The sequence below is a fragment of the Electrophorus electricus genome, chromosome 18 (assembly GCF_041902795.1).
Source record: "Electrophorus electricus isolate QZ-2024a chromosome 18, ASM4190279v1, whole genome shotgun sequence".
Lineage (NCBI taxonomy): Eukaryota > Metazoa > Chordata > Actinopteri > Gymnotiformes > Gymnotidae > Electrophorus > Electrophorus electricus.
Genome location: NC_137514.1, coordinates 1,914,499 through 1,926,958, shown reverse-complemented (window position 1 = coordinate 1,926,958; position 12,460 = coordinate 1,914,499). Strand labels below are relative to the sequence as shown.

The 12,460-nt window shown below is 44.9% G+C and overlaps 1 protein-coding gene across 1 annotated transcript; it reads right to left on the bottom strand.

The window, feature by feature from the left end:
• Nucleotides 1-455: 455 nt before the first annotated feature.
• Nucleotides 456-3,121, bottom strand: LOC113568350 (protein Mdm4-like). The gene is made up of 7 exons (XM_081701565.1): nucleotides 3,044-3,121; nucleotides 2,847-2,921; nucleotides 2,557-2,690; nucleotides 2,395-2,438; nucleotides 1,971-2,035; nucleotides 1,306-1,443; nucleotides 456-938 (listed from the first exon to the last, which is right to left on the bottom strand). The coding sequence occupies exons 1-7, from the start codon at nucleotides 3,119-3,121 to the stop codon at nucleotides 456-458; spliced, it is 1,017 nt and encodes a 338-aa protein (XP_081557691.1).
• Nucleotides 3,122-12,460: the final 9,339 nt, after the last annotated feature.

The window sequence follows — 12,460 nt, the reverse complement described above, 5'->3', positions numbered from 1 at the left end:
ACTAAGATGAAGTCACACTTCATGAAATATGAATACCAGTCAATTCATCTATATTACCATATAGCTCCTGTTCTTTTGTTTACCTCTACAAGGTACTTTTCAGTGGGAAAAGCATATCGTGATTCATGATTATGGCAGGTATAAGTGACTCAGTAATAAAATAAGATAAGAGAAGTTGGAATTAGGTTTTTCTTCAGTACCACCAAAGTAAAAAAAAAATTCTGCTCAGGTTCTGCTGACCCAGCAGTCATTCCCTGGTGTGTGCATCCCAAATGAATAACTTGCTCTTATTCAAAGAGACATAAATGTGTGTCTGATGTCCATGTGCAAACAGACCAGCTTTCCACTCCACTCGCTGTTAAGCTCAGCATCAGGGTGACAAGGGGTCAGATAGTATGGAAATAACGACGTCCTGAAGTAGTTCACTCACCTCTACAGTCAGGTCCTCGCCTCGGTTAGGCTATGAACACCTTGATGACCTTCTGGATGACCTGGCCGCAGCCAGGGCAGGGCATGTGGAAGCGGTGCAGCTTGCGCGCGCAGGAGAAGCAGGTGATCATGTGGGCAGTGCAGCCATGGATGATGTTGCCGTCGCGGGGCCGCACGCGGCACAGCCGGCACGGCTCCAGCAGAGCCTGGCGCCCGCCCTTGGCCTTGCCGTCCAGCAGCTCCTGGTTCTCGCGCTTCTGGGTGCCCGGCGCAGCCCGCGCGGGAGCCTTCCCCTTGGGTGAGCCGCCGCAGCGGGGCAGCAGGGTGCGGGACACCTGGTGGGAAGAGAGGACGACGGGGTCGGACACGGTCCGCGAGCAGTCGGGCACATCCACACCGCTGGCGTCCTCGTCCTTGTGGGTGGGGAGGAACGGGCTGCAGGCGGCGATGTCCGGCACGGAGACAGAGGGCGCAAGCCGCGGGCAGTAGCGCTGCAGAGGCGAGTTGAACTTGCGGTAGGAAAAAAAAGAAGCAAAAAGCACATTTAAAGCACATATGAGGGTAAACAGATTGCCTACCAGCATTCAAGATATGTTAAAAATATGAAAAATAAATAAAGTTAATAAAAATATTAAAAGTTAAGGCACTGTATCAGATAAATTCTGCAAATCAAAAGTGACCACACCTTTTAAAACCATGCATACCATGCAACTATTTTTACATCCTGTTCCTGTGTTCTAAGCTCCTCCCTGCACGTCCCACCCTCTGCCAAAAAGGTGTAGCCACTGCAAGCATCAACGGAAGAATCACCAAACTGCCACGCTGCTCACACCCGACCCAGACTCTTAATTATCCCACAGCGTTCCCGCGTTATACCCCCACCACATCGACCCCTGGGCTGTGGCTGACGGGTAGGAAGGTGTGGGACAGATGGGGAAAGTGTGGAGAAGGCTGGTGAGTGGCAAACGGAGCTGCCGACCAGCCTGAGAAAGCGACGGGGCAGAGAAGGAAACTCTGAGGGACAAACAGAGACACTCTTTCCCCATTGGCCACACCCACAGCGGTGGTGCCCCTCCCCTCTCCTCCCCCAAGGGCCATCGGGCAAAGCCGGCCACGGGGATGTACAGAGACGGTGCCACTCTGTACACACACGACTGGCGGAGCTGGCTGCTCTGCTCTTACCCTCTCATGGCAAATCACAAGCAGGCTCACTGCAGTGGACAGGCACCAACTCGAAAATCCTCAAAAACCGGAACTGCGTATGAGCAAAATCAACTGAAATTTGTCAAAGTTTCCCTCAGCTAACTGATCAGCATTAGGAAAAGATGTGTGTGAACATACTTATGCTCTGTTTATTTCTGCCATAGATCCGTGTTCCTTCCTATCTCACTCCAAAATAGTACTTTTAAATAACTATGACAAAATATGTTAATGCTGCTGTCAGCTTACAAGTCGTCAGTGAGGATCTGTGAGGTTTCTGCCATTTGCCATGAAAGGGGCAGACGAACAGCGCGTCTCCTATGCACAAGCTGTCGCTTTACCTCACCAGGATCTTCACAGGGAGACTCATTAGAATCCTTGCCGACTGAAACATTCTTTGCTGCGTCTGCATTTCAAATAAGACATAATAAACAACAACAACAAAAAAACCTTTGCCCTTTATTAAAAAAGCATACACCAATTCTTAGAAATGAGAAAAGCTTCGTGCCATTATCAAGGTCTGTGTGGGTGAGAAAATATATTAAATGACAGTAGAGTCAACCTTGTAAGATTCTATAGTTTAAATCCATGTATGACTCAATTTTTCTAAAAAAAAACCCTCCACACACGTATGCCTGCGCACATACAAGTTTAACTCACAAAAAATCTACACATGGTAAATTTTACTGGAATCACACATTAGTAGACAAATTTAAATTATGTTCACAAAAATAAAACTCTAAATAGCAGTAGCAGGCAACTTACCATTCAAATTAAACAAATTCCTCTTCAGCATCTCATAGACAGGGCTGTGAAACAGATAGTAGCCTATTAATCTGTGATGTCATGTTAGGAAAATACTATCTAATTTTACTGTTATTACATGTTACACTAGTTTCACTTAGTTTACAGCAGGTATAAACCTACCTTGGGTTTTTAACAGAAAAACTCTCAACCTCCATCAGCTCTCCAAGAGGGTCATCTTGACAATGGACAATGTGCTGCCTTTGTTTATCATACAGTTCCTTTACTATAATGTATTGGCCAAGGTAGTGCATGACCTGTAGAAATTAGGGACACATCACAAGGAGACGTTTCTGGTGAAAATATTTTCAACATAGCTGGAATTCTGCCAAGGGGCAGGTTTGCAGATGGGGTTTAAGAGGAGCAAAATTACATTTCCCATAATAAACCTAGTAGCTGTACGCAGGCCTGACCTCCTTCAGCGTGAAAACCTTCTCTTGAGCGCCGCCGTCCCGGAGAATCTGCAGCAGAGAGGCTTTTGGCAGTAACTGTGGGGTCAACGAAGAGTTCCTTTTGGTTTGTTTTTTTAAACAGGACGCTCAGGTTTAAATGATTTACGACCGCGTGTGTGTGTGTGTATGTGTGTGTGTGTGCAGAGTGTTGAACACACCGACCGACTCTCCTCCCCTGGCAATGCTCTGCACGATGAGCCCGAGCCCGGATGCAGGGTCGAGGACAGCGAGGTCATATTTAGGTGCCTACCCGCAAAGACACTAGAACAAACAAGCGATGAGGCAGGCCAGCGACTTTGAGTCACGATCTTAATGCCTCAAAAAAACAAGGCGAGCGGTACAATTCTGATGTGAAACTAAAGGTTTCCTAGGAGGTCAGCCATCAGGTCGGTCAGCCACGTTCTGTCTGGCTGGCTGACAAGTGGCCAGAGCGCTTCAGGCGCAGCCGAGCCTAACCTAGCCGGTTATCTACACTTACAGTCAGTTATCTGCACTTATGGCACTTTTTAAGGTTCCAGTTAAATGTCCGTCATCACTATAAACAGTACCGTTAACGTCTGCACACGGAAGGTTGAACTAGCCAGCCGAGAAAACTGACTCGCCTTAATGAAGGCTCAGAAAGTCCTCGGCTAGTCTGAGGGACCTGCCTAGCTGCTGACCCGGCTAGGCTAGCCTTTCAGCACGTTAACCTAGCCAGAGAGCTAACGCTAGCTACCTAAAGCTACGGTTAAGTGCAACGGCGCCAAATTAGCCCGCTCTTTCAATCTTAACCTGAAAGTTTTGTTTTAGTCTCCCGGCTGACCAACTATACGTTACCAGCTAGCCCACCATGCAGCTAAAGCTGTGGAAATAACGATGTAAATATTTAACCAGTTCAGGGCAAAACTCACCTGGTATTCAGTCAGGGATTACAGCACTGCAACTCTCACCTTCCCTTGGTCACAGGCAGGTGCAGGCTAACGTGGAGCGGACAGAAGAGGCACCGCGACCAACGGCGTAAGATGAAAAGGAGCGCGCGTTCGCATATATTTTTCAAATCATCATCATTATATGGTGAGACAAGGCAAGGAGGAACACGTCATTAGAATCATTTGGTACCACCATCCCCGAAGAGATATACCTCAATTCCAGTAAAGTCAAACAGATGAAACTACGGAACGTTACATGCATTCTATGGCGACGTGTTGTACCTTATTAAAGACGTAATTGTACTAAATTGGGGGGGGGGTCGGTTCAAGTTTTGTTTATTGAGGCAGTCAGGGGAGCTGCCAGTTGTACTACAAGAGACTAGAGACCCAGTGACGCGAATGGATGAGTTGACGGCTGGATCACCTCAGCCCAGGCGATATTCCCCGACTAGGCTGGAGTCGGGGAAGCTTTCAGACACGGCTGCCCTCTGCCTTCTCTATAGCAGCCACATGTCTGTGCAGACAAACCAAAAACAATGAAATAAATAAAGAACCAGAGATGAACTAAACGCGGGGACTCATACATGACTGAATGTATTTGTAAAATAACAAGAATGTAGTGTGTCTGAACTACTTAAGACGGCAGTTTAAAAAAGAATAATAAGATGGGGTAAAACGTTTTAAAGACACTGCTGAATAGTGAGCTACAATGATATACATATCCTACGTGTGTCAAAACACCACCATAAGACATAAAATAACTTGCTTTATTACCAAACAAAAAAAATCTACTATGAAAATGTCCTAGGAAACTGCTTCCTCTGCTCCACCTCAACTTGCACTGTGGTATAGGTGCTTTGAAAGCTCCCAAGGCAGCGCCCTGGCTGCCACAGCCCTGAGAGGCTGTAGTGGAAGCTACTGCCTCTCTCTCTCTCTGTCTGTCTGTCACTGACATTATATCTTTTACAGGTTTGGTTTGGTTTTTTCTCTTTCTTTTGAAATTCTTCTTCATGGGCATCAGTGTGAGTGCATGCTGAGTGGGGGAGAGGGGGACTGGAGTATATATATATATATATATATATATATATATATATGTTATTACATAGTTATGTAATATGTTTGTTTGTGTGTGTATATATATATATATATATACATATATATATACATATATACATACATACATATATACACATATATATACATACATATATATACATACATATATACACATATATATATATATATATATATATATATACACATACATACATATATATACATATATATATACACATACATATATACATACATATGTATATATATGTATGTATGTATGTATATATGTATGTATGTATGTATATATATATATATATATATAATCCTCCCATTGCACGTGGCGGGCCATCCACGTGACTCGCAAGAGGCGAGCGTTCCGTGACACAAATGCATGCACGCATGCACCAGTCCTAACAATATGTCTCATTTCTTCTGAACTTTCCCCCCAGGACAGTTCTTTCTTTATTTAGTTTTTGGTAAGTTGATCAAAAAGCAATGATGTCTAGGTTCAGAGGGCAGATGAAACATCAGTAGAAGTTTAAACTAAAAAAATCTACGCATGGTAAATTTTACTGGAATTACACATTAATAGTCAGGCATCTCCCTGGTGCACTTGAGACAGGAGACAGTGAGAACATTAGTTCTAATTGGGCATTCAGAAAGATGGATTTGTAAGACGGGAGGAGAGAGAGAATGCGAAAGGGGGTGGATGCAGCACCGAGAAGAAGAAGGAAGGTGTTATGTGATGCGAAGTCTGAGCACCTAAGAGTGGAAATAGGGTAGACAATCTCTGGAAGAAGAAACTATGCAACAAACTGAGGTACTGAACTGCTTTTATGTTAAAAAGCATATTTTTATTCTATCAGAACCGAAAAAGAACCACAGCCATTTATTTTGCTTATAGAGTTATATGCTAAAAATATAACTGGGTGCAGTTTGTATTATTTATTAATAAGTTACATAATGTAACATATTTATCTGTGTATGGTTGGCACACAATTAATGATTATGGAAATGAAGACTTAACTTTATGCTAATACCACACCACCACAACAACAACAACCTTATGGCACAGATTGTGTACTGTAATAAATAATAGAACTGGTGACTGTGGGTTGAAGCAGACTGCTCAGATGATATCATGATTGGAATAAAATACTTCTTATTGTAACATGTGCCAGAGTGCAGAAGGGCAAGGGGCAGGATGCACAGACTCCATTGATGTGTACAAACATTTATTGATACATAAAGCCAAACCATGTGACTCGCGAGAGGCGAGCATTCTGACTCCCGACGCGTCCTTCCAGTGAACACGAACCTCAGACCGCTGTGTACACGTAAACACAAACACAGCATGGCAATGCCCGGTGCCCACCCAGTACCAGGCAGGCCAGGTGCCGCCAACAAGGGAGACCTCACGGTGAGAGGGAGAAAGGCAGCTTCCCTGCCTCTCTCAGGGCAGTCCGGTACGCTCCCAACAACGTTGCGCCTGTAGACCTACAAGAGGTGCAAACACAGACAAACAATAGCACCCACACATGAACACATAAGGCGCTGTGACGTGGCACCCGCATTCCGCGCAGGCACCTTGAACGTGTCCGTGGCCTCAATGGACATGCGGGGGTGCACGTCCGCCCCGGTTCCAGACGTGCTACCCTCCCCAACGGTCCTCCTCTCTCCTGCCGCTCTAGGAACATCCCAGAGGCGGTTTGCCTCCGGTGCTTGACAGACCCCTCCAGTCTCGCTGGTGAGTCTGCTGAAGAGAAGGGACTCAGGCTTCAGCTCTGCCCACCTGAAATCCTGATGGCTCCACCCAACTGCCCTCTTTCTGGTTGTTTTGGTGCCCTTCGGGCCTCCTTGGCCCAGGCTCGACAGCCTTAGGCCCCCCCAAGAAATTCCTGGGGGTGTCCCCCTCGACTTCCGGAGTGAACACAGACACCAGTCATGGTCCTCTCCCCAATCTCCTGGGATCCAGGCAGCAGGGCGGGGGTGCCTAAGCACCTCCCGCTAGGAAAGAGATCGCTTCCTGTGGTGGTTGGTCATTCTGTTACGCGACGCGGCAAATAGGATGAGGAGAAGGGGCACAAGCAAACATAAGTTTTAATTAACATACAGATGACACATCTCACTAAACACTTTTCTAACACCTTGTAAACACCAACAACACGTACTACAACACAGGAGACACACACACACACACACACACACACACACACACACACACACACAAGAGGATTACACATATAGAACAGGTGGACGACACGAAAGGGCGTGGCAACACGGACGAACACACACATGCACACACACCAAGACATTTGAGAAGGGGGCGGGGCCATATCCTGACACTTATTCATGACTGTGAGTTAATTTTGTAAAGCCTATTGCTGCTCTGAATTTGAGTCTGAGAGCTAATCTGGAGCATAAAGATTTAAAATACGTTTGAACACACTCTTCTTTCCTTTATACTTTATTTTATGCTCTTTTTTTTTTTAGCCAAATCTATCCAAGAACATGCCACAAAAGCTGCTTGAGGAAGAATAATGCAAAGGACTTAGTAATTGGCCCAGCAAAGTCTTAAGCAATGAATTACACCCATTGAGTTTGACCTTCCATTTATTTTACATTTCCATAGTATTCATCTTCCAGTGGTGATGAGAAATGCAGCCATGTTTAGCTCTGTAGTCCAAGAACCAGTGTTGAGGTCCTGTTTTCACAGAGTGAAATGTACAGGCTGTAAATTACATAAAGTGTCACTGTAATGGGACTCTGGTCCGTTCCATGTGGACAAACAGGAGAGCCAAATATTAGAGGGATAACATAGATAATACATGGGGAACAAACTTTCCGTTTGCTGGAGTTCTGTAAAGTTATTGTAATTGTCTTACATAGTTCAAGGTGGCCAATTGACACTGTAAACTACTAGAGTTAATGTATATTTGTAGATATAGATATATTCATTATAATAAGGTAACAGGAGTTTTGGTTCAAAGCATGTACTTGTTTTGCTCAGCGTTTGCAAGGGCAGTCAAGAGTCAAGAGTAGTGCCCAAAATTGAGGGGGAGTTGTAGTTTTGGTTCACATTATTGGAGCAGGTAATTTTCCAAATAGAAAGGGGGAGGATAAGATTGTGATGAATGGCTCTGTATTTGTATATGGGTATATTTATTTTAATAATTTTTGGTTAATGGGAAAATGTTTTAAATGATAGGCTTTGTTTTGAACCATAGGGGAGAGATATTATGAATTTAATAAATTAGGTATCTAGAATGGTTCAGTCTAAGAGGCAAAGATTAAATATAAGGAGTGGCGTTAGAATGCAAGACAGGCGCGTTGATTTAATTCCATAATTGGAAGCACGTTAAGTTGCCTTATTTTGGGTTAATTTGTGTTAGTGTGGAGGACTAGATTGATTTATTTTTCTTTGTTTTTTTTGGAATTTAATTTTTATCTGCTTATGGCATCATACCCCTGTCACTGAACTTTTGGAGGAAAATAAATCTCCCTTATTGGCATAATTACTACCACAATCGCCCTCTGTTTGATCTCACCCCACGATCCTGTTGCAGTCACTAAGAGAAATACATGTGTGAGACCATTGGAATAATCTTGATTTCTGAATGAATGTTATGGTATGTGATGTCAAAAAAAAGGTGTTATCTAACAAAACACCACTTTAATTTGACTGTGTCTTCTCCAGATATGTAACATCTCATTTTAGTCAGCACATCCTTGGAAAAAGCATTTGAGAAAATGACAAATTAAATTATTTTTATGTAACAAAAATGACTAGTAATTCCCAATCAGGTCATGAACATTACAGTGTTAAGAATTGAAATGTAGATGTATGAATCAGCACACACAGTGTGTTTGCAGTGTCCTGACTGAGTGTCCTATTTTGGAATTTCAAGTATGCCTCAGATGTAATCTGGAGCGCCTCTCTATTGTACCAAGATATAAGTTTCATGGACTGAGCACACAACCAAAACCATCTCAGAATGTTACACTGCAAGGACGTCAAAGCAAGAACTTCTTGTTGTTTCTTTCTAGTCAGTCATTCTTTTTGACAAGTCCAAAAACATGGGAAAGATGAAAACTGAGGAAACTTACATTTGGTAACAACTTATTTGCAAAATTCAATAACTGAACTTTGGACACGTTTGTCACATGGACAGATAAGTGCGAGGCTGATTATGATATATATAAACCTACGTGAGCCAACAGCTCCTACATATGGTGATAACAGACCAGGGACAAAGGAACAGGAACAAAAACAAACACAGGCATACAGACAGGCATAGGGACAAAAAGTGAGACACAGGAACTGGAACAAGCACAGAAACAGAAGACAACAGGACCAAAGACAAAAACGTGGCAGTCAGAGCAGGCAACAACGGAGACACAGGAGGCATACGGGGAATAGGAGAGACAGACTGAGGTGGGACAGGCAGGGAAAATGAAGCTTGTGAATAAGGAGGCAGGTCCGTGGAAAAGACTGAAGAAACAGCAGTTGCAGCCTTTTGGGGCACATGAGAGCTTCGAGGAGCAACTACTGGGATATGTCCGTCATGAGGCATGGGGACAGGCCTAGCACGAGGCATGGGGGCTGGTGGAGTGGCTTCCTCCAGTCCAGGAACAGGAACCAGCGGGTCCTAGGGTGTGGCTGCAGCGTTCAGCGGAGGCGGGTCCGCAGGTGCGACTGCCGGATGCGCGGCTTTGATGGTCAGCAGTGGGTCCAGGGGCGCAGCTACAGGAGCCGACTTGACACAGGAAACAGAACTGGCCACATCCACTATGCCGAGAACAGGATCAGGCCGGGCGGCGTCTCTCACGCCGGAGGCCGTGACTGGCCGGGCGGCGTCCTCCACGCCGGAGGCAGAGACCAACAGGGGAATGACCCCTGTAAAGGAGACAGGGGCCCGCAGAGCAGCGTCCTCTACACTGGGAACAGAGCCTGACTGGGGGTCCAGCAGTGCAACAACCATGGCCCACAGCAGGTCCGAGAGTTCCAAGGACACAGCTGAGGTAGTTAGTGGCGGGTCCAGAGCGATCAGCAGAGGCAGGTCTGACAGGGGAACAGACCTGGGAACAGGACATGAGGCGTCTCACTCCAGGAACAGGAACTGGATCTGGACGGGCGGTGTCTTCTATGCCAGAGGCAGGGACTTGCTGGGTGGCGTCATCCACGCCGGAGACAGGAGCTGGCAGCACAGGAACTGAAGGCACAGAAGCAGACAAGGTGGCAGTAATTGGGCTGATGCAGCAGCCTCAAGGAGCAAAGGAGGTACAAGATGGGTAAATGGTGTGGATACAGGAACTGTAGGGGTCCGGGAGGCCGACGGAGAGGTCTTAAGGGTCATTGGCTCACTGTGAGGTGTGGCACACCTGTAGCAGCTATTGGGGGCACAGGGGACCTGCTTTTTCTGGTAACGACGAGATGCCTGTGTACCTGCAGTGCCAGGGATTTGCTGTCTGGTTTGGTGACACTGAGATGTAACGAACTCGGACTGTGTGGAAACAGCTAGAGTTTCTTCCCAGTGGAACAACCACCTCCCAGAGTCTTGCTCTCCTGCTGCGTCCTTGTTGGGCTGTTCATTCTGTAACGCTGAGCGGTAAGGAGGCGGATGCATGTGCAGAGAAGAGCAAGATTTAATAGGGGTAAATCCAGAATGAGAGTCATTGTAGCAGTCCAGGGTCAAAGAGCCAACATGGAAAGTACGGGGTTACATGATAAACGAGACAAGGATCTTAGCTAGGATACATGAGTAGCTAAACACAAACAACAATGAGAACTAAACACACAAAAGCACACAGGAATAAGCAGACCAGGAAACACAGAGGCTAGGATAACACAAAGGCACGGAGTACAAAGAAACTTAACCATCAGAATAAACATACATACATGGCTTTTAGAAACATTCACCAAACACAAATGCACAGATTCAAAGAAACACAACAATCCTATCAACCACCATGAACAACCAAGACACAGTGAACACAACAGGGTTTAAAATACATGAACTTAACAAGGTAGAAACAAGGGACAGGTGTACGCAATCAAATGAGGGGTGGAGAAAACCAAAGTATGGCGTGGAACTAAAATACACAAGACAGGGAAAACATGGAACATGGAAGCTAGGAGGGACTAATCATGACAACAGTTGCTGTCAGCCAAGCCTAGAAATGATTTCTGAGAAGGACTTACCCACTCCATATGTTTTCTAATTATAATTATTGTTTCTATTCAGGGGAAACTGGTTAAGTGTTCCTCATTATAAATTTACATTCTGACAGCAAGGAACAAACTGACTGAAACTAGGTAGTCTTAATGCTTGAATATTATGCAAGTTTTCTATTTTTGCCACAAGAAGCAGAGGATCATCTATATTATCACCTCCAATGACAATTGGTCTCCTAGATGGTTTTATTTGTATTTTTATTCACATTTTAGCTTTAAAAACTAGGTGAGGATAGGTGAGATCACCTATCTTGGAAACGTTGTTGGTCATGGTATGATGCACCTGTGAGGGAAAAGGCTTAATGCTTGCTTAAAAGAGGAAGTAAGAAATATGTGACCTTTATGTGACCTTTGCCCTTGTCTTGACCAGTCTACAAGAAAGACGAATAAAGAAGTGATGGCGCAATTAATGAAAAAGCAGAAGTATGAGATATCACTTGGCTGTTGCTGGGCAGGGGTGCAGCAACAGGGAGTAACAAACTGTTCTTAGCAGGAAAGAATGTTCAATGATGGTTGAGATGCCTGGCACCTGGAGTCACGAGATTAGCTCATGAGAGAACAACGGGGAATGGTGGGGGTATATGAACTCATGTGAGAGAGAAGTTTGAGGCTTCTCTCCCTCGGTGCATAAGGGACAGAACCAATAAAGTTTGCTCATTGGCACATCTGGCTCGAGTCTGATTGATTTTTCCTCCACAGCGCCCTCTAAATATCAAAGTGCAAGCCATATGTTCCTTTCCACCTCCCCTAACGAAAAGGCAACTAAGATGGTTTTTAGGTATGGCAAGCTACTACTGCTGGTTCTGTAAGAACTTTTCTGGTGTTGTGTGGTCACAAGCCTGTTGAGCAGCCGAGTCTGTAAAATCTGTATTATTTAGTTAGTTAATTAGTACACCTGTTCTTGCTGCCCCTGATTTCAGTCGACCATTTAAGTTTGAGGTTCATGCCAGCGGGACTGGCGCTGGTGTGGTCCTCCTACAAGAGGATTCCGGTGGGATTGATCACCCCCTTTGTTATTTTTCACACAAGTTTAACAAGCACCAGACAGCATGCAGCGCAATAGAGAGTTTCTTGATCTTAACGCATTCCTTGTACTGTAGTAAAGTAGATACTTTTCCCAGTAACATTAATATACCCGCTGTAGCTGAATCGTGGGGTGGGAAAGGTTTCCCCGACACTGCTGTTCCTATTGGGCTACACCTGGAGTGAGTGATGTCGCATCTGTAAATAAGACACAGCAATAATGGCATGTCACTACCAGAGTCAGCACACAGGTTCATGTTACATCTGCATAATGCATTTTGCTGACACTTTTATCCAAGGAAACTTACAATTCTGAGTGACTACAAACTGAGCAAATGAGGGTTAAGTGCCTT